The 21,001-nt window shown below is 43.5% G+C and overlaps 1 protein-coding gene across 2 annotated transcripts in view; it reads left to right on the forward strand.

Moving 5' to 3' along the window:
• LOC135539552 (solute carrier family 12 member 5-like) overlaps positions 1–21,001 on the forward strand; it is a 173,845-nt gene that overhangs the window by 137,025 nt on the left and 15,819 nt on the right. Inside the window, exons 19-24 of one of the 2 annotated variants that reach the window (XM_064965487.1) lie at positions 268–437; positions 1,269–1,400; positions 1,716–1,823; positions 4,487–4,618; positions 13,219–13,457; positions 15,536–15,669. In XM_064965487.1, the coding sequence (XP_064821559.1) occupies positions 268–437; positions 1,269–1,400; positions 1,716–1,823; positions 4,487–4,618; positions 13,219–13,457; positions 15,536–15,669 (915 nt within the window). The remainder of the gene's footprint in view (positions 1–267; positions 438–1,268; positions 1,401–1,715; positions 1,824–4,486; positions 4,619–13,218; positions 13,458–15,535; positions 15,670–21,001) is intronic. The other variant, XM_064965488.1, reaches the window with a different exon arrangement.

The following is a 21,001-nucleotide window of genomic DNA, read 5'->3' on the forward strand; positions in this document are numbered from 1 at the left end:
TACCATGTTCTGGTCGTTTTTGCACCGTACACTGAATCAGATCTGTCGGTTGAGCTTTAAATCAGGATCTTTGGGGGAGGTTGTAGACATGTCATGAAAGATAATCCTTATGTTTTGTTTTTTTGTACACAACATTATCACTTTAATCCATATTGTACAGGATGTTGCTATCTGATTTTCACAAGATCTTCCATAAAGGTTATTGAGTGATCATCAGACTCATATTAGATTAAATCCCCTCTCTTCCCTCTCTGTCCTGTCCTGTAGAGCTGGTTCGGGAGACCACAGCCGCTCACCTAGCCTTGCTGGTGCCCAAGAACATCGCTGCCTTCCCTTCCAATGGAGAGCGCTTCTCAGAGGGCCACATTGATGTGTGGTGGATTGTCCATGATGGAGGCATGCTGATGCTGCTGCCTTTCCTTCTGCGCCAGCACAAGGTAGGCTGCCTACCACACGCCCACCCTGAGATATGGATCGCATTGCTAAACTCTATTTATAAACTCGGTGGTTCAAGCCCTGGATGCTGATTGGCTGACAGCCATGGCACATCAAACCATATACATTTATTTTTACTGTTCTAATTACGTTTGTAACCAGTTTATAATAGGAATAAGGCACCTCGGCGTTTGTGATATGCAGACTATTTACCTCGGCTAAGGGCTGTGTCCAGGCACTCCACGTTGTGTCGTACATAAGAACAGCCCTGAGCAGTGGTATATTGTTCATATTCCACACTTCCTCGTGCCTTATTGCTTAAATATATAGCTGGTCATGCACTCAGTTCTATAGTAAAGTGCAATGTACATTTTAAAAAACTATAGTGCAGGGCATTTGTACAATCAGTGCGTTAACTAATCAATGCGCATGCTATCGCAGTTTCTACACATCATCATGAAGGTTCTAACCAGAATACTGTATTTTTTTAAATATTTTTTAAATTTAACTAGGCAAGTCAGTTGAGAACAAATTCTTATTTAAAATGACGGCATACCCCGGCCGATGCTGGGCCAATTGTGCGCCCCCCTATGGGACTCCCAATCATGGCCGGTTGTGATACAGCCTAGATTCAAACCAGGAACTGCAGTGACGCCTCTTGCACTGAGAAGCAGTGTCTTAGACTGCTGCCCCACTCGGGAGCCCAACCTGTATAACAGGTTATAGATGAGCAAGTTACAATGGTCTTTCCTACTGACAGGTGTGGAGGAAGTGCGGATTACTGTATGACAGGTTATAGATGAGCAGGTTCCACTGGTCTTTTCTACTAATAGGTGTGGAAGAAATGCAGGATGCGCATCTTCACCGTGGCCCAGATGGACGACAACAGCATCCAGATGAAGAAAGACCTGACCACCTTCCTGTACCACCTGCGTATCGATGCCGAGGTTGAAGTGGTGGAAATGGTAAGACGCCATATCTCTCTATGACCGTTTCACATGTGATGAAAGATACACAATGGGAGTTTACTTGTTAATTGTTTACTCTAAATTTAGTCTTGAACGTTGGCTGTATGGATCATATTACATAGTTGATATAATATGAATCGTCATTGTATTATGTATGAAAGTGTGTTTGCTGTCTCCCATGTCCCTTGCAGTGCTGCTGTCCATCCAGTCGACTGATGACACCAAACACAAAGTTGTCCATATGACATCCATAGGATAGCTGGTGTATCTGTCCATCCTAAATACACTAACCCAGGCCTTCTCTTCTCTCAGCATGACAGCGATATCTCAGCCTACACCTATGAGAAGACCCTGGTAATGGAACAGCGATCGCAGATCCTCAAACAGATCAACCTGACCAAGACGGAGCGAGAGAGAGAGGTAAGGGTTGCAAATTTTACCGGTAATTTACCAAAGTTACTGAAATTGTTGGACATCTATGGCAATCTATGGTAACTTTGGTAATTTATACTTTTAAAAACTGTATTCATATATAGTATTTATTTTGTATATCTGTGTTCAAATTGTCCATGAGTTTCTAGTGGATAGTCCATATGGTTCAAGAGAAAATAGACATATTCATGAAAAAAGTATCTAATCAACAATTGCATTATTTTCTATAAACTCTGCAACACTTCAAACAATTGTCTTTTTTCACAACTACCACCAGTTTGGCAACAAATCATTTACAAATCATTTACAACAAAGAGTATATAAATATATAAATATATATATATATATATATATATAATATATATATATATATATATATATATATATATATATATATATATTATAATCTTCTTTGATTATTTTACATCTGATAAGGCCACACAGAGGGGCAGAGACAATTACAGACACCTGTGATATCTTGTGATAAACAACATAAAATCCTTGTAAGTTACCAAAATTCTGGTTGTATACTTGTAATATACTGTCCCTTTGCAACCCTAGAAAGAGGTACCGCTTTACACAGAATTACTAGAATGGATTAAGCCTTTTGTTTTATTTTTTACATTTAGGCCAGATACAATTGATTCACTGTTTAATGGATTTTTCCCCCGCCAGAAAAGTGAGCCGAGCGAGCAAAAAAAGTTAAAATAATAATAAATAAATAGGTGGATAAGGAATAACAGCACTTTACCACATTGTCCTAGGCTATATGGACATGAACAATAGGCGAATAATTCAATTTCAGACTGATTTTCATTATTACACAAATTAACCTTAATGAACATTATTCACATAGGATGTATAATAGAATGCAATATTCTATCATATCCAAAAAAATATTGGAAAAAATGTAATGTATTATTAAGTTATGTATCATGAATGTATTATCAAGTCATTAATCTAAATATTTGTATAGTCTAACAAATTCAAGAATGATTGACAATAAATAATTGTAATCAAATTAAAATGTTGACACATAATAATGAGTTCATTACCTGAATGCATCTCTATAGCCTAGGCGTTAACAAAATATTCATACAAATATGATTAGGCCTCTCATAGACTAGGCCTTATAGAAAGAGGGTCAATCAAGTTAGGTCTGCCAAATGAATGTGGCATTTGAAAATAAATACATAAATCCAACAATAGAGTATAACCTTTAATCCTAAAAAAAAATTTGTTTATGACATGCACAATTAGAAGCATCAATATATATATAGAGCAAGTATAACTAAATTTGAGACCAGTAACTTTGCTCACTGCATCCTACTTCAATTGTCTCTTCTGGCTGCCATGAAAAGCCCCCCCCTACTGATCTGCACGAAATGTGTGCGTGCCACTGGCAATGTATTGTACTTTGATGGACATCATCACAACTTATCGGTTGGCCTACTACTACTGGTAGTACCGGTAAAATGTAAATTATGAATCACAAATCAACATACAGCTGACACACTTCTATTTCATCAATCATTTTGACTTCAATGTGGTTTGCACTGCTTGCACTGCGTCTTTGCTGATGAATGCCCTGATCTTTGGCCAGTCAATTGGTTAAATTACATTTTTGTTTTGTCTATTAATCGCTTCTAATAGATCTCAAAATGGTGCAATAACCATGAATTTAACCTACTGTTTATTTATAATGAGGGATGTCCCACATTTAACATGGACACATAAATAGTAGGAATTTGCACTGGCTTCAGCCATGACGGCATGAGAGAGAAATTAAACATCTGCAAGTTGCCTGCAGGTGCGAGAGTGTGTGTTTCACTGTTCAATCCGAGGCTCGAACATGATCTGAGCGCGTGATCTGAAGCTGTTTGGTCTCTTGGGCATCAATTTGGGAAAGCCTCAAGGGAGAGCAGACAGAGCATTATAAACAAAGAGCCGCATATATTGGCCAAAAAAAACAACACATCAGATGACCTTTTTTTCAGTGTGTGGAGAAAAGTTAGGTGGGAAATCCATTAAACAGTCATTCAACTTGGTCTGGCCTTACCATGCCACTACTGCACGTTACCCTTTGCAACACATCAATGGACCATGTCTGAAAAGCCAGTTTGGTTTCATAAAGAGAAAAACAGACAAGATATTGACCATGTTGTAATGACATTAGCAATCCTCAATGCTTCATTTAACCTGGAGACTATAAAGCCTGTGTGTGTACATCCAATATGTTTCCCGATGCTGGGTAAACCGATCAGGACATAAGAACATAAAGAATTAATCTCACAGTATTGCTGCACCCAAACATAATTCAATTGTCTACATTGACAGACAATGTTCTGAAAATGTCAATGTTCACATCAATGTTCATAACCTTGTTTTGTCTCCATGTAGACAATAACAAATAATAAATGTGTCATATTGTGATGATATTAGCACTCCAATGTCTAATTTACACTATAGGGCTGACCTGAACAGAACTGTGCTCGTTTGCATATTTCATTTTTTCTTGTCTTCTATAGCACGATTCCAGCAACTACGATGGATGCAAAACCAGGCCAGCCCAGTACAGCTTGGTTTGGCTAAGTTCAGTTTGGCTCAGTAGTGTGAAATGCTTTAATCAGCTCTTTGTCTTCTTTCCGCAGATCCAGAGCATCACAGACTCATCCCGCGGATCCATCCGGCGTAAGAACCCAGGAGCTGCAACCACCCAGATGAGTGTGACCGAGGAACAGCCCGGTGGGAGCAGCAAGGAGGAGGAGAAACCCGAGGAGGAGGTTGGTACTGCTACTGTCCAGTCAACTGAGCCACATTCACTCTAACCAGGGTGTATAATTAAGAATTAATGCTATGAGGCCAGCGCTGGCAAAGACTTGAAAGCAGAGTAGTCAATTGACTTGTGAGGGATTGTGATGTGATTGTGAACTACTGGTGTATAAGCATTAGGGGATCAGTGGTTTTGACCCTGGGGTGGTGGTTTTTCAGACTTCCTTAATTTTTTATGCTGTGAAGATAATTGCGGTCAGGCATAGTCAAGGAATGGTTAGGAATGATGAAAGGACTGGTGTTGTGAAACACTAGTGTTGACATTGGGAGGTCAGTGGTTTTTACCCTTACATGGAACCCAAACCGGCTGCGCGTGCGCCATCGTGTGCTATCGTGCATACATTTATTTTGGCCCCCTACACCAAACGCGATCACGACACGCGGGTTAAAATATCAAAACAAAATCTGAACCAATGACATTAATTTGGGGACAGGTCGAAAAGCATTAAACATGTATGGCAATTTAGCTAGTTACCTTGCACTTGCTAGCTAATTTGTCCTATTTAGCTAGCTTGCTGTTGCTAGCTAATTTGTCCTGGGATATAAACATTGAGTTGTTATTTTACCTGAAATGCACAAGCTCCTCTACTCCGCCAATGAATCCACACATAAAACGGCCAACCTAATCGTTTCTAGTCATCTCTCCTCCTTCCAGGCTTTTTCATCTTTGAACTTATATGGTGATTGGCATCTACACTTTCATAGTATTACCACGACAACCGGCAAAACAGTTTGTCTTTCAATTACCCGCGTGGGTATAACCAATGAGGAGATGGCTCGTGGGTACCTGCTTCTATAAACCAATGAGGAGATGGGAGAGGCAGGATTTTCAGCGCAATCTATGTCAGAAATAGGAATGACTTCTATTTTAGCCCTTGGCGTCTCAAACGCTCGTTGGCACGCGCGAGCAGTGTGTGTGCAATTATTGAATAACATGGATTTCTAAATTTATTTTGCGCCGCTCGCGCACGCAACCTGTCCGGTCTGGTCAGCATGTGAGGTAGTGGTTTTTCAGGTTTCCAACTCATTCTACTGGTGGGTGGGGATTTATGCTTTGAAGACAGTTGCAGTCAAGCACAGTTCGTGAAATAGTGTTTATTAATAGGCTGGGTTTGTGAATCGCTGGTGTTGACATGAAGAGGTCAGCGACCCCAAGGTAGTGTTTTTTTTACACTTCCAACTCACTTTACAGTGTTTATTTTTAATTTTTAGGTCAGGCACAGTCAGGGATGGTTAAGGGATAAGGGAAGACTCACACAGGCTCTCGACTGGTCAGGGTGTTTCTTGCAATTTATTGGATACCAGGTTTTTAAAAATTGAACCTTTATTTTATCAGGGAGTCATACTGAGACCAAGGTTTATTTTACAGATGAGCCCTGAATTCCATAAATTACAGCAAATACACACATTAAAATATAAATCCAAAATGTAAGCAGAAGGAAAAGCACAGTCATAAAAAACAAACACATTCATCAGTAATCAGGGCCTCAATCAGCTTTCTGAATTGCCCTAGAGGCACCAGAATAAAATGTAAGAACATTTTGAAGATTGTTCCACAAATAAGGGGCAAGAAAACTAAAAGCTCAGGATAGACCAAAGGAATTTCCAGAGTCAGCCAACTCTGAGACTGGGTCTGGTAACTCTTATGTCTAAAGATTAGTAATGATGATACAGTTGAAGTCGGAAGTTTACATACACTTAGGTTGGAGTCATTAAAACTCGTTTTTCAACCACTCCCCAAATTTCTTGTTACGAACTATAGTTTTGGCAAGTCGGTTAGGACATCTACTTTGTGCATGACACAAGTCATTATTTCAACAATTGTTTACAGACAGATTATTTCACTTATAATTCACTGTATCACCTTTCCAATGGGTCAGAAGTTCACATACACAAAGTTGACTGTGCCTTTAAACAGCTTGGAAAATTGGCGGAACTGGAAGAGTCTGGTTGACTGGCAGATCTGGAAGATTCTGGCTGACTGGCAGATCTGGAAGATTCTGGCTGACTGGCAGATCTGGAAGATTCTGGCTGACTGGCAGATCTGGAAGAGTCTGGCTGACTGGCGGATCCTGGCAGACTGACGGATCTGGCTGCTCCATGCTGACTGGCAGCCCTGGCTGCTCCATGCAGACTGACATCTCTGGCAGCTCCTTGCAGACTGGCAGCTACTTGCAGACTGGCAGCTTCTTACAGACTGACAGCTCTGGCTGCTCCATGCAGACTGGCAGCTCTGGCTGCTCCATGCAGACTGACATCTCTGGCTGCTCCATGCAGACTGACAGCTCAGGCTGCTCCATGCAGGCTGACAGCTCTGGCTGCTCCATGCAGGCTGGCAGCTCTGGCAGCGCTGAACAGGCGGGAGACTCCGGTAGTGCAGGAGAGGAGGAAGGCTCTGGCTGCGCTAAACAGCCGGGAGACTCCAGCAGCGCTGTAGAGGAGAAAGGCTCCGGCAGCGCTGAACAGGCGGGAGACTCCGGCAGCGCAGGAGATGAGGAAGCCTCCGGCAGCGCTGGAGAGGCGAGGTGCACTGTAGGTCTGATGCGTGGTGCTGGCACTAGTGGTACTGGGCCGAGGACACGCACAGGAAGCCTGGTGCGGGGAGCTGCCACCAGAGGGCTGGTGTGTGAAGGTGGCACAGGATGGGCTAGACCGTGAAGGCGTACTGGAGATCTTGAGCGCAGTGCTGGCACAGAACGTGTAAGGCTAGGAAGGTGCACAGGAGGCCTGGTGCCTGAGGTTGGTACCATCTTCACCAGCCGACTAACACGCACCTCAGGACGAGTATGGAGCGCTGACCCAGGTGCCGTCAAATCCCGACACGCTCCGTCGGGCGAATTCCATGCTCCAACACCGGCTCTGGTTCTGGTCTCCTCCTTGGCTCCTCACGATAAACAGGGAGTCCGCACCTTAGGGGGGGGTCACGCCCTGGTCGAAGTATATTGTGTTTCTCTGCATTTATTTGGTCAGGCCAGGGTGTGACATGGGTTTTTTGTGGTGTGTTTTGTCTTGGGGGAGTATAGCATAGTCTATGGCTGCCTGAGGCGGTTCTCAATCAGAGTCAGATGATTATCGTTGTCTTTGATTGGGAACCATATTTAGGCATCCATATTCTTTGAGTATTTCGTGTGTGATTGTTCCTGTTTCTGTGTTTGTTGTCACCAGATAGGCTGTATAGGTTTTCACGTTCCGTTTGTTGTTTTTGTTTTATTCGTTTTTCATCGTCATTAAACATGTATCAGAAATACAATGCTGCATTTTGGTCCGCTTCTCTTCCACCAGACGAAAGCCGTTACACAGGGACATGATCAATATGGACACCATCCAAAGTACATATGCTTAAATTATCACTTATTTTTATACGCTTTAGAGAACAACATATACTTAGTTTTACCTGCATTCAGTTTTCATTTCAGGTCAATAGTATTACAGTCTATTCTGTAATAGAATGAAGGCAGACTGTAGTTCAGATAGAGCCTGGTCAACCGTGGGGGCAATATTATACACAACAGTATCGTCGGCAGACAAGCGCAAGTAAAAAACAATTGACATACAAGTCGATATTATTAATGTAAACAGTAAAAAGAACAGGACCCAGAATCGACTCCTCTGGGACACTTTTCGTAATATCCAGGAAAATGTATTTAAAACTGTCAGTAGATGGTACATAGTGGTTAGAGCGTTGGGCCGGTTAGAGGTTGCTGGATCGAATCCCCAAGCTGACAAGGTAAACATCTGTCATCTTCCCCTGAGCAAGGCAGTTAACCCACTGTTCCCCGGGCACCGAAGACGTGTATGTCGATTAAGGCAGCCCTCCGCTACTCTCTGATTCAGTCGGGGTTGGGTTAAATTTCGGAAGACACATTTCAGTTGAATGCATTCAGTTGTACAACTGACTAAGTATCCCCCTTACCCTTGCATTGAGTTCTATATGTCAAGTCATTTTTAAACCAGTTGCATGCAGCCTGGTCTAGGCCAATTTAGGAAAGTCTCAGAATTAGCAGTGAGTGATCAACAGTATCGAAAGCCTTTGACAGGTCAAGGAGGGCAGCACAATGTTGCCTTTTATCCATACAGTTAACCACATGTTTTATAACCATGGATGCAGCAGAGATATTGCTATGACTTGGTCTAAAACCCGACTGATGCACATTCAGAATATATTTCATAGATAAGAAAGATCTTAGCTGAGAATTAATCAAGGATTCTAATATTTTAGCTTGGTGAGAAGGTTTAGAAATAGGCCGATAATTATTTAGGTCACAAGGGTCACCACCTTGGCTATTGTACCAGATATAATCATGAGGTAAAAATATGGGTTAATTATTCAGCATTTAGGGGGGCAGAGAGCTGCAGCAAAAAAAAATAGATTGAGCATATCAGCTCCAGGGGAGTTTTTACATATATTTTCAGCAAGGCATCTAGCACATCACAGATAGTAAATTGTTGAAATAAAAAGATTCACTAGAAGTTGACGGGTTAACCATCGAGTCAGCTGAGGGCTTGCAGATTGACTGACCAGGGTCAACGACACCACTCTCAAATAAAAAGCCTGACGAGAAAAATATTGTTAAAACCAGACAGAACTTCCTTAGTCAGGGAAGAAGAGGAATTTGTATGTTGCATTTACTGTTTTCCAAAAGTTTGAAGGATCACCAGCAGAGTCAGAGATGGAGCTTAAAAAGTAGCTTGATTTATATTTGTTATTCAAGATCATATAACTCAAAAGAAAACAAAGAGTTTGATCGATCTTTAACTCTGAATTGTTTAAAATTGGCATGTTTACTGCCATAGGAATAAATATTGAAGATACATTTTTGAAAGCCAACTCAGGGTCAGGAATACAGCAGAAAGTGGCTAAATCAGAGTGGAACCAGAGTAAATCCCAGCAACAAATAAATGTATATTCTGGTTTATGGCCACATCTACAACCAGGAGTTCAAATTTCTTGGGAACAGAAATATTTTAAGATTGGGATGCCATGAAATTAGATTAGAAATATATGCCCACTCCTCATCCTTTCTGTAATCTGTCACATCTAAATACATTAGAATAATTTACTTCAATATCTTTATCAGAGACAGAACCATTTAACCATCTTTCCGGGAGAACCAGAATGTCAGGACATGAGTCCTGTACCCAAATGTCAATTGTGTCCATTTCTGTGACCATTTAGGTGCATTAGCCCAAGACCCCTATGAAATGTAAAGTTAGAGGGGGTATTAAGATAATTCCAATCAGAGATAACAGGCATAGGGTCATCTGCAGTAATTTGTTGAGTGAGCTGAGATTTTGCCACGGTCTCTGTCCGACCATGTGAGAGCAAAGCAGACTGAGCATTTGACAGACCTCTGCCAAGTTGCTGGATGCAGGGGCTGGGGCGAGAACTGGGAGAACAGTGTTGCCAGAGCTCAGTCCAAATCAAATCAAATGTATTTATATAGCCCTTTGTACATCAGCTGATATCTCAAAGTGCTGTACAGACACCCAGCCTAAAATCCCAAACAGCAAGCATTGCAGGTGTAGAAGCATGGTGGCTAGGAAAAACTCCCTAGAAAGGCCAAAACCTAGGAAGAAACCTAGAGAGGAACCAGGCTATGAGGGGTGGCCAGTCCTCTTCTGGCTGTGCCAGGTGGAGATTATAACAGAACATGGCCAAGATGTTCAAATCTTCATAAATGACCAGCATGGTCAAATAATAATAATCACAGTAGTTGTCGAGGGTGCAGCAAGTCAGCACCTCAGGAGTAAATGTCAGTTGGCTTTTCATAGCCGATCATTAAGAGTATCTCTACCACTCCTGCTGTCTCTAGAGAGTTGAAAACAGCAGGTCTGGGACAGGTAGTACGTCCGGTGAACAGGTCAGGACCAGCCACAATAGCCACAAGGAGTGGAGCTGCTGCAGGGGACCAGAGAGGCTTCCAATGCTCCATTCTGGGTGTGCACAGGAGGTCTTGGTGGGGCTCCTGTTGCAAGGTTGAGGCTGCCATGGGGGGCAGAGGTGTCCCAGGCCTGTCCTGGGGATGGGAGTAGGGAGGGTGACCAAAACTAGCCTGGGAGGGAGGATGTGGGGGGAAATGAGGAGGGGGTTGTGGATAAGAGTGTGTCTAGCGAAGCTCCAAACTATCAGCATATGTAGGCTGATGATTTGAATGATACATGGTGTGGACTGCATCATGTGGTGCAGTCCACACCACCTCAACAGTGTTTTGCCAGACCCTATGGTAGTGGTCAGTGCTGTGTAGAACTGGGCTGAGTTGAGGTGGGCCTGGTCTGGTAGAGCTGTGCTGTGCTGTAATGTGTCAGGTCCGGTAGAGATGTGCTGAGGCGGACCGCGTCTGGTTAAGCTGTGCTGTGAAGGGCCGAGTCTGGTAGAGATGTGCTGTGAAGGGCCAAGTCTGGTCGAGATGTGCTGAGGCGGACCGCGTCTGGATAAGCTGTGCTGTGAAGGGCCGAGTCTGGTAGAGATGTGCTGAGGCGGACCGCGTCTGGATAAGCTGTGCTGTGAAGGGCCGAGTCTGGTAGAGATGTGCTGAGGCGGACCAAGTCTGGTTAAGCTGTGCTGAAGGGCCGAGTCTGGTAGAGATGTGCTGTGAAGGGCCAAGTCTGGTCGAGATGTGCTGAGGCGGACCGCGTCTGGATAAGCTGTGCTGTGAAGGGCCGAGTCTGGTAGAGATGTGCTGAGGCGGACCGCGTCTGGATAAGCTGTGCTGTGAAGGGCCGAGTCTGGTAGAGATGTGCTGAGGCGGACCGCGTCTGGATAAGCTGTGCTGTGAAGGGCCGAGTCTGGTAGATGTGCTGAGGCGGACCGCGTCTGGATAAGCTGTGCTGTGAAGGGCCGAGTCTGGTAGAGATGTGTTGAGGCGGACCGCGTCTGGATAAGCTGTGCTGTGAAGGGCCGAGTCTGGTAGAGATGTGCTGAGGCGGACCGTGTCTGGATAAGCTGTGCTGTGAAGGGCCGAGTCTGGTAAAGATGTGCTGAGGCGGACCACGTCTGGTTAAGCTGTGCTGTGAAGGGCCGAGTCTGGTAGAGATGTGCTGTGATAGACCGGTCTGGTTGAGCTGTGCTGTGATGGGAAAGGTCTGGTAGAGCTGTGCTGAGGTGGGCCGGGTCCAGTAAAGCTGTGCTGTGATGGGCCGGGTCTAGTAGAGATGTACTGTGAAGGGCCGGGTCTAGTAGAGATGTGCTGTGAAGGGCCAAGTCTAGTAGAGATGTGCTGTGATAGACCGGTCTGGTTGAACTGTGCTGTGATGGGAAAGGTCTGGTAGAGCTGTGCTGAGGTGGGCCGGGTCCAGCAGAGCTGTGCTGTGATGGGCCGGGTCTAGTAGAGATGTGCTGTGAAGGGCCGGGTCTAGTAGAGATGTGCTGTGAAGGGTCGGGTCTAGTAGAGATGTGCTGTGAAGGGCCGGGTCTAGTAGAGATATGCTGTGATAGACCGGTCTGGTTGAGCTGTGCTGTGAAAGGCCGAGTCTAGTAGAGATGTGCTGTGAAGGGCCGGGTCTAGTAGAGATGTGCTGTGAAGGGCCGGGTCTAGTAGAGATGTGCTGTGAAGGGCCGAGTCTAGTAGGGATGTGCTGTGATAGACCGGTCTGGTTGAGCTGTGCTGTGAAGGGCCGAGTCTGGTAGAGATGTGCTGTGATAGACCGGTCTGGTTGAGCTGTGCTGTGAAGGGCCGAGTCTGGTAGAGATGTGCTGTGATAGACCGGTCTGGTTGAGCTGTGCTCTGAAGGGCCGAGTCTGGTAGAGATGTGCTGTGATAGACCGGTCTGGTTGAGCTGTACTGTGATGGGGCAGGTCTGGTAGAGCTGTGCTGTGCTGTGATGGGCAGGATCTGGTTGAGTTGTACTATGATGGGCCAGGTCCAGTAGAGCTGTGCTGAGGCGGGCTTGGTCTGGTAGCATGAGAGGGAGGTTTTAGGCGGAATTGAAGAGGGTGGTGTGGAGGGCAGTGTGGCTGGCGATGCTCCAAACTCTGTGTGGGGCCTCTTTTACTGCATATGGCTTGGGCATAGCTCAATGTATCTGCATGCAGTTCCTGGGAGAGAAGTGGTGGAGGGTTGGTTTGGGGGGCTAGCGTTGCTGGCTGTTCTCCAGTCTCTGTGAAGGGCCACCGGGTGCATGTCTAGGAGCGTCTGATTTGTCTCAGGGAGTTGGTGGCTGGTCTGCTGCTCCTGTGAGGTGAGGTGGACAGGCCACTAACAGCAACATCTTTTAACATTCTGGTGAAGGTGGGGAAGGTCTCTTTGTACAGCTGTACAATGCACTGCAGGCCTGTGTTTTTAATGTGTGTAACATTAGGGAAAAAGTCAGTCTACCTTTGAATTCCTGTCCTTGATGAAAAGTCTTAGTAAGGTGAGTAGGCCACAGATGCGTTGATTAAAAAGTTCCTTTTCAGACCTCTTTAATCAGCCCAATTGTATGACTGACGCCAACATCAAGGCCTTCTTGATAAATGTCTCTCGTTCTCTCTCCTCTGACCCTCACACTCACTCTGTTATTCCACCTCGCCTCATCTCGCCTTGTCTCTCCCCACCCTGTCTCGTGATCTCAGTCTGTCTCTGTCTCTGTCGCTGTGTCCCCTCCCCCTCAGGTCCAGCTTATCCATGACAGCACCACCCCGGCCAGTCCCATCAACCCGGCTCCCCTGACCCCGGCCACCGAAGGGGGAGCCCAGACCCCAGGGTCTGCCCAGGTCCAGATGACCTGGACGGAAAAGGCCGATGGTGAGCTGGCCAAGCCGCCTGGCGCCTCCACACCGGAGGGTATCAAAGACATCTTCAACATGAAGCCGTGAGTATGGTTTGGCAAAACTGGTTTATAGGCCCTGATGAAGACCCGAGTGGTCAAAACGTTGTCAATAGTATACAAAGTCTCTTTTCACCTTACAAAAACAGGGTATACTCCCATGTTGGCACCGAAAGTTCTTGAAGAGTAACATTCTGATTGTAACGTTCACTCCAAAACGATATTTAGTATTTTGTTCATTAATCCACTGTTAATACAATCCCATGTCAGCAATTCAATTTTCAATAAAGAGCACTTTCAACACAGAAAAAAATATGGTGTTCTCTGTATTAATAGTGCTCTTTTTTGAAAACTTGACCGTTTGCATTCTCACCTTTAATCTTGTGTTTCTCTCCCTTGTCATGCTGCAGTGAGTGGGAAAACCTGTAAGTATTTCTGTAGCTCAAATGTTGGTGGAGCTTACATAAAACAGTGGTCTGGAAAAAATAGTAATTTTGTGGATTTTCTTTTTTTATATATATACAGTTGAAGTCGGAAGTTTACATACACTTAGTTTGGAGTCATTAAAACTTGTTTTTCAACCACTCCACAAATGTCTTGTTAACAAACTATAGTTTCGGCAAGTCGGTTAGGACATCTACTTTGTGCATGACACAAGTAATTTTTTCAGCAATTGTTTACAGACAGATTATTTAACTTATAGTTCACTGTATCGCAGTTCCAGTGGGTCAAAGGTTGACATACACTAAGTTGACTGTGCCTTTAAACAGCTTGGAAGATTCCGGGAAAATTATGACATAGCTTTAGAAGCTTCTGATAGGCTTATTGACATCATTTGAGTTAATTGGTGGTGTACCTGTGGATGTATTTCAAGGCCTACCTTCAAACTCAGTGCCTCTTTTCTTGATATCATGGAAATCAGAAATCAGCCAAGACCTCAGAAAAAAATGGTAGGTCTCCACAAGTCTGGTTCATCATTGGGAGAATGCCTGAAGGTACCACGTTCATCTGTACAAACAATAGTACACAAGTATAACCACCATGGGACCACGCAGCCGTCTTACTGCTCAGGAAAGAGACACGTTCTGTCTCCTAGAGATGAACGTACTTTGGTGCGAAAAGTGCAAATCAATCAACAACAGCAAAGGACCTTGTGAATATGCTGGAGGAAACAGGTACAAGTGTATCGATATCAAGAGTAAAACGAGTTCTATATCGACATAACCTGAAAGGCCGCTCAGCAAGAAAGAAGCCGCTTCTCCAAAACCGCCATAAAAAAAGCCAGACTATGGTTTGCAACTGCACATGGGGACAGAGATCGTACTTTTTGGAGAAATGTCCTCAGTTCTGATGAAACAAAAGTAGAACTGTTTGGCCTTAATGACCATCATTATGTTTGGAGCAAAAAGGGGGAGGTTTGCAAGCTGAAGAACACCATCCAAAACGTGAAGCACGAGGGTGGCAGCATCATGTTGTGGGAGTTGTGGTATTATGGCTTAAGGACAACAAAGTCAAGGTATTGAAGTGGCCATCAGAAAGCCTTGACCTCAATCCTATAGAAAATGTGTGGGCCGAACTGAAAAAGTGTGTGCAAGCAAGGAGGCCTACAAACCTTACTAAGTTACACCAGCTCTGTCAGGAGCAATTTAAAGGCAATGCTACCAAATACTAATTCAGTGTATGTAAACTTCTGACCCACTGGGAATGTGATGAAAGAAATAAAAGCTGAAATAAATTGTTCTGTCTGCTATTATTCTGACATTCTGACATTCTTAAAATGAAGTGGTGATCCTAACTGACCTAAAACAGGGAATGTTTACTAGGATTAAATGTCAGGAATTGTGAAAAACTGAGTTTAAATGTATTTGGCTAAGGTGTATGTAAACCTCCGACTTCAACTGTACATTTCCTCAAGGATTCCATAGACCAAGTCAGCAAAGCAAAGGTTGCATTGGTGAAGGAATTAATGAGTGAAAGAGTGACCATTTGTTTTAGCTGTTTGTGAATTAGTAGCCTGAAAGGGAATTAGTTTCACAGTTTCACTGAATGCCTAAACATAATACTGCATTATGAACAAAATATGGTTTGGAGCTCAATAGCGGCCATCTTGTTTATTCCAACAGAAACCAGTCCAATGTGAGACGCATGCACACAGCACTGAGGCTGAATGGTGTCATCGTGAAGAAATCCTCAGAGGCCAAGCTGGTGCTCCTTAACATGCCCGGGCCGCCCAAAAATCGAGCGGGCGACGAGAACTGTATCCTTCTTTCTCTATCGCTATCTCTCTCAATCTCAGGGAACTTCCAAGGGTGGTCATGTTACAAACATTTATTTTCTCAAGCACAGGGCCAGCTCTAGCCTTTTAGGGGCTCTAAGCAAGATTTGGTTAGGGGTCTCCCCACCTTGCGGCAAAACATTTTAATGGCCCCCCGTCTTGGCGACAGAGAGAACATTTTTTGTTTTAAAGTTCATTTCCTGCAATTTCACAATTGAATGCAATTCTACTCATTTTGCCATGGGGTGGAGAGACATTTTTGCAGTTTTAAAGCTAATTTCCCAAATGTTGCACATTTTGCCATGGCTTATTTCATGTTTATATGATATCTGAGTGACAATGACTAACAAAATCAATGTGGGCAACTGGAGTTCAGGGCCCCTGGGTACGTGTCCTCTGTGCCGGTTTGGTATTTGGCCAATTTTAGATAGCTGGCTACCAATCAAAAAATGTACGTGGCAAATTGTAAATTAATTGAGAGTGAAAAAACAAGAGAAAAACTTTTGAAGCACAACCACATTGCACCTGGTGTAAGATAGGTTTAGAGTTTAGGTGAGGGTTAGAGTGAATGGTGGAAATTGGAGTGGTTGTTAGAGAGCGTCTGATGTTGGACTTGGCGTCCATTTTCACACTGTATGGAGTTATTTGTATTTGTATTTATTATTGACCCCAATTAGCCACTGCCAAGGCAGTGTAACGGATGTGAAACGGCTAGCTTAGTTAGCGGTGCGCACTAAATAGCGTTTCAATCGGTGACGTCACTTGCTCTGAGACCTTGAAGTAATAGTTCCCCTTGCTCTGCAAGGGCCGCGGCTTTTGGGGAGCGATGGGTAACGATGCTTCGTGGGTGACTGTTGTTGATGTGTGCAGAGGGGCCCGGGTATGGGCGAGGGGACGGTCTAAAGTTATACTGTTACATTGATGCTGTTGACCCGGATCACTGGTTGCTGCGGAAAAGGAGGAGGTCAAAAGGGGGGTGAGTGTAACGGATGTGAAACGGCTAGCTTAGTTAGCGGTGCGCACTAAATAGCGTTTCAATTGGTGACGTCACTTGCTCTGAGACCTTGAAGTAGTAGTTCCCCTTGCTCTGCAAGGGCCGCGGCTTTTGTGGAGCGATGGGTAACGATGCTTCATGGGTGACTGTTGTTGATGTGTGCAGAGGGTCCCTGGTTGGCGCGAGGGGATGGTCTAAAGTTATACTGTTACAGCAGCATCTACTCTTGCCTGGGGTCCAGTAAAAATTAATACAGTCATATACATTATAGTACAATTTGTAAACATTAAATATATTTTACAACAGATTTCACAACACATTAAGTGTGCGCCCTCCGGCCATTATACTCCAACACACACTCCAGGTGTAGTGTGTATGTTATGTGTATTTGTATGTGTGTGTTTCAGTGGAATCTGGTGACTTGAAACATTGACGAGGATGGGAGACCCACAGTATAGGCACGGAATGAACAGAGACAGTTAGACAAAAGAGCTCAGAATGAGTTAGTCCAAGCAAGGAGTAAAATCATTGATGTGTAATAATGTCATTGTGTTTGTGTGTGTGATTGACGCTACATACAGTAATCAGAGAAAATTGATAGGGGTATTCACAGTGCTTGGAGAGAAAACATTCAATGTGCCAGTGGATAAGCGGGGCCATGAGACATGGCTTCATATCAGAAGGTGGGTGTAGCTGGTGCATGAAATCAGGCGCAGGAGAGCAGAATTAGTGAGCAATGTACTTTACTCAAAATAAAGGCACAAGGTAAACATACGCTTGACCAACAATAAATGGTGATCAATTACGCATGGGTGTAAACAGCACCCGTCGAAAACCAGCCACAACGTACTGAATGAACATAGAAACAATCACGCACAAAAACATGTGGGAAGCAGAGGGTTAAATACATGAACATGTAATTGGGGAATGAAACCAGGTGTGTAGAAAACAAAGACAAAACAAATGGAAAATGAAATGTGGATCGGCGACGGCTGGAAGACCGGTGACTTCGACCGCCGAATGCCGCCCGAACAAGGAGAGGGACCGACTTCGGCGGAAGTCGTGACACTTCATTTCAAGTCAGGAGAGAGTTGACAATGCTAGTGGAGTGGTCATCACCTCTTAATCAGGCAACAGGATAGCAGATACTTTCCATTACAGCTGCACCATCGTAGGTTTGGGCAACGAGTTTCTCTATGAAGTTGACACATTAAAGTAGCCCAAGAAACGTTCCTGAATAAATCCCTGATCATCCACATACCTGACAATAACTGACCTAACCAGGACTCTGGATCATATAAGGTATGACAGTGATTAATCACGTATAAAAAAGTTGTATATGGACTATGATGGGTCTAGAGCTGTGCCAGCCGGTTATTGTCAAGCATATAACTGTCGGTCTCACGGTAATTGACCGTCAATTAACATAAACACATTTAGCATCTCGTGTCTACCACACTCTTGGCCTACAAGCCACTGATGCAGACCTTTGGAACATCTACATTTTAAAAAGTGTACTAAATCCATTTAGGAGACACAATTTGGTTAGAATTCCATGCCATTATGTTATATAATTTTATAGTATGAAGAATACAATTGAACAAAGCTGAATAAAATAGAAAGGATATTTTCTCCAAACGATTTTGGTGAGTGTGCACATGTAGCTATTCTGTGTTGAGAGGTTAACAAAGAAATATGTACTCATATATATGCTTAATTTAGAGGTATTATTGTAACTTTAGTGGTTCTACTAGGTTGGGCTATATGTTTACATTTTTAATACATTGTAAGGCTGCATGATGCACCTCTAATGATGATTTGAAAAAAGTCTCTTGAAAGGCATGAACTCTGTGTAGGCTGTACACACTTCAAAAGTCTCTCATTCACAATTTGACAAGCATTTGATAATGCCTCAAATTTCCCGGCGATATCCCCTTTGTGTGGCCGTAACACACCCTAAACAAATCCATGCCTTTTATGGCCACTGGTCATACTCTGAAGCACCCCTTACTCACATGGCCCTCCATCACGTGATCGGGTCTTTCTCGGGCTACAAGTAAAGACAGACACTTTGGGGACGCAACTGCATTCGTCCTTATCCAATTCCGAGGTGCATATTGAAGATATTGAAAGAACTTTCCACATTTACTTTTCGTCAGCCAACAACATGACGAACAGCAAAATAACTAGCCTATGTCAATTTACTATCCCCCATAGTACAAACGTTGACCTATTCTATTCTGTGTGAGAAGTAAATATTCCAACATAGAATGGGATAGTTGTGGGATGCGATAGATCCCAAATGAATACATCCACGAGCATCCCAAAAAATGTTGTTTACTTACGCAATGAGAAGGACGCAACCGATTAGAATGTTCAGCTTAAAATGTGATAAACTATTGGGCTATTTCTTCACATTATACTGTATACTACATTTTCTTCAGATACACAAATGGACTATAAATCCTTAATGTTATCAAAAATCACTCTCTTTAATCTCGCTTTTAATGGATGATGCGGTGGAAGCTATCAAATCATTATTTATTCATTTTGACATCAGAAAACATGTTCAGCAAGTAAAGCATCATAATGTGCAATTACCTCTGCAAGTTTCTTGTAGTTGGCCTTAATAGCGGAACTTTCCCTCTCGTGTCCTCTAAAAGCCAATTCTTGCATGCCCAAAAATGTAGTGTGTTGAGAACATCCCTGTTTCTTCTCATGACTCAATCACACCTAGTGTTATTGCGCAAAATGGTATACGGCATCATCTGGATATGTGTGCAACAAAAGTTCAACATTCACCTACAGCTACCATTTCTGTCAGGCTATGCATACAGTTTGACCCATATGCTCGATAAATCCAACGTATGCACCACACAGAACCCACTGCAACTTCCTCTGCAATGCAATGCTGCAAGGCAAACGCAGCTTTCCATTGGAAATTAATGTACTTCTGGTGTTCCAAAATGCTGTTGGTGTGATCGAGTCTTTACTTTCTCATTGTGTTGCGCAGTTTAAATACGCAGAACTTCGTCCACATGATCAATGTGGTTTTTTTCAGAGAAGCTTGAATCTGATGCAGGCATTTATATGCTCTGTGCTTTTGTTATGCCTTTTAGCTGGATAATCGATGTTCTTCAGGTCACTGTACCCCCCTTTCACAAGGCTCAGACTTTCCAAAAAGCAGATAAGGCTTGATGAAAGGCTCTCTGTTAACCAGCTATACTTTTGATACCAATTGGTACCTCTTCTTTTCATCCTTCTTCATGAAACTGATCTCAAGCAGAGGTCAACCCTCTGTTTAATTTGCACCTTTTCCATTTATCCCAGAAAATGAAATGGGTTTTTCAACAAAAACACAATATTTTTGGTAGAGTTGGCCATTCTGCCATTCTGGTGGTGAAAAAACTGTACACTGATGCTGGTAGCTAGCTAGCTACTGGCTACTCATAATTACCATATAGGTCTATGGAAGGGGGTAAGGCCAACAAGCCTCCTAGGAAAACGGAAACTAGCTGTCCTCCAGCTACACCATAGTGCTACCCCAGAGAATGCTGTTGAAGTTACTATAGACCTTATTTGCAAAACTGTGTTTTTTAACAATTATTTCGTGACATATTTTCAAGATAATTTTTTTCATTTTTCACAATTTTTATTTTTATTACATTTCTTTGAGGAAGATGGTCCTCCCCACCCTCCTCAGAGGAGCCTTCACTGGTGTGTTTGTACCTGGGTGTGTGAATCTTCACAGTCCAAGTTGTTTCATAAGGTGTGTTTTTATGTTATTTCAATCTGATGTGGAATAGAGTTCCATGTAGCCATGGATCTATGTAGTATTGTGCGCCTCCTATACTCTGTTCTGGACCTGGGGACTGTGAAGAGACCTCTGGTGGCATGTCTTGTGGGATATGCATGGGTGTCTGAGCTGTGTCCTAGTAGTTTAAACAGACAGCTTGGTGCATTCAACATGTCAATACTTCTTACAAAAACAAGAAGTGATGAAGTAAATCTCTCCTCTACATAGGACCATAAGAGATTGACATGCATATTATTAATGTTAGCTTTAAGTTTATATTTAAGGACCAGCTGTGCTGCCGTGCCTCTGGGCCAGTTGTAATTTTCTGAATTCCCTCTTTGTGGCACCTGACCACACGACTGAGCAGTAGTCCAGGTGTGACAAAACTCGGGCCTGTAGGACCTGCCTTGTTTATATTGTTGTTAAGAAGGCAGAGTAATGCTTTATTATGGACAGACCTTTCCCCATCATAGCTACTGCATCAATATGTTTTGACCTTAACAGTTTACAATCCAGGGTTACTC

Source organism: Oncorhynchus masou, chromosome 5 (assembly GCF_036934945.1).
Source record: "Oncorhynchus masou masou isolate Uvic2021 chromosome 5, UVic_Omas_1.1, whole genome shotgun sequence".
Classification (NCBI taxonomy): Eukaryota; Metazoa; Chordata; class Actinopteri; order Salmoniformes; family Salmonidae; genus Oncorhynchus; species Oncorhynchus masou.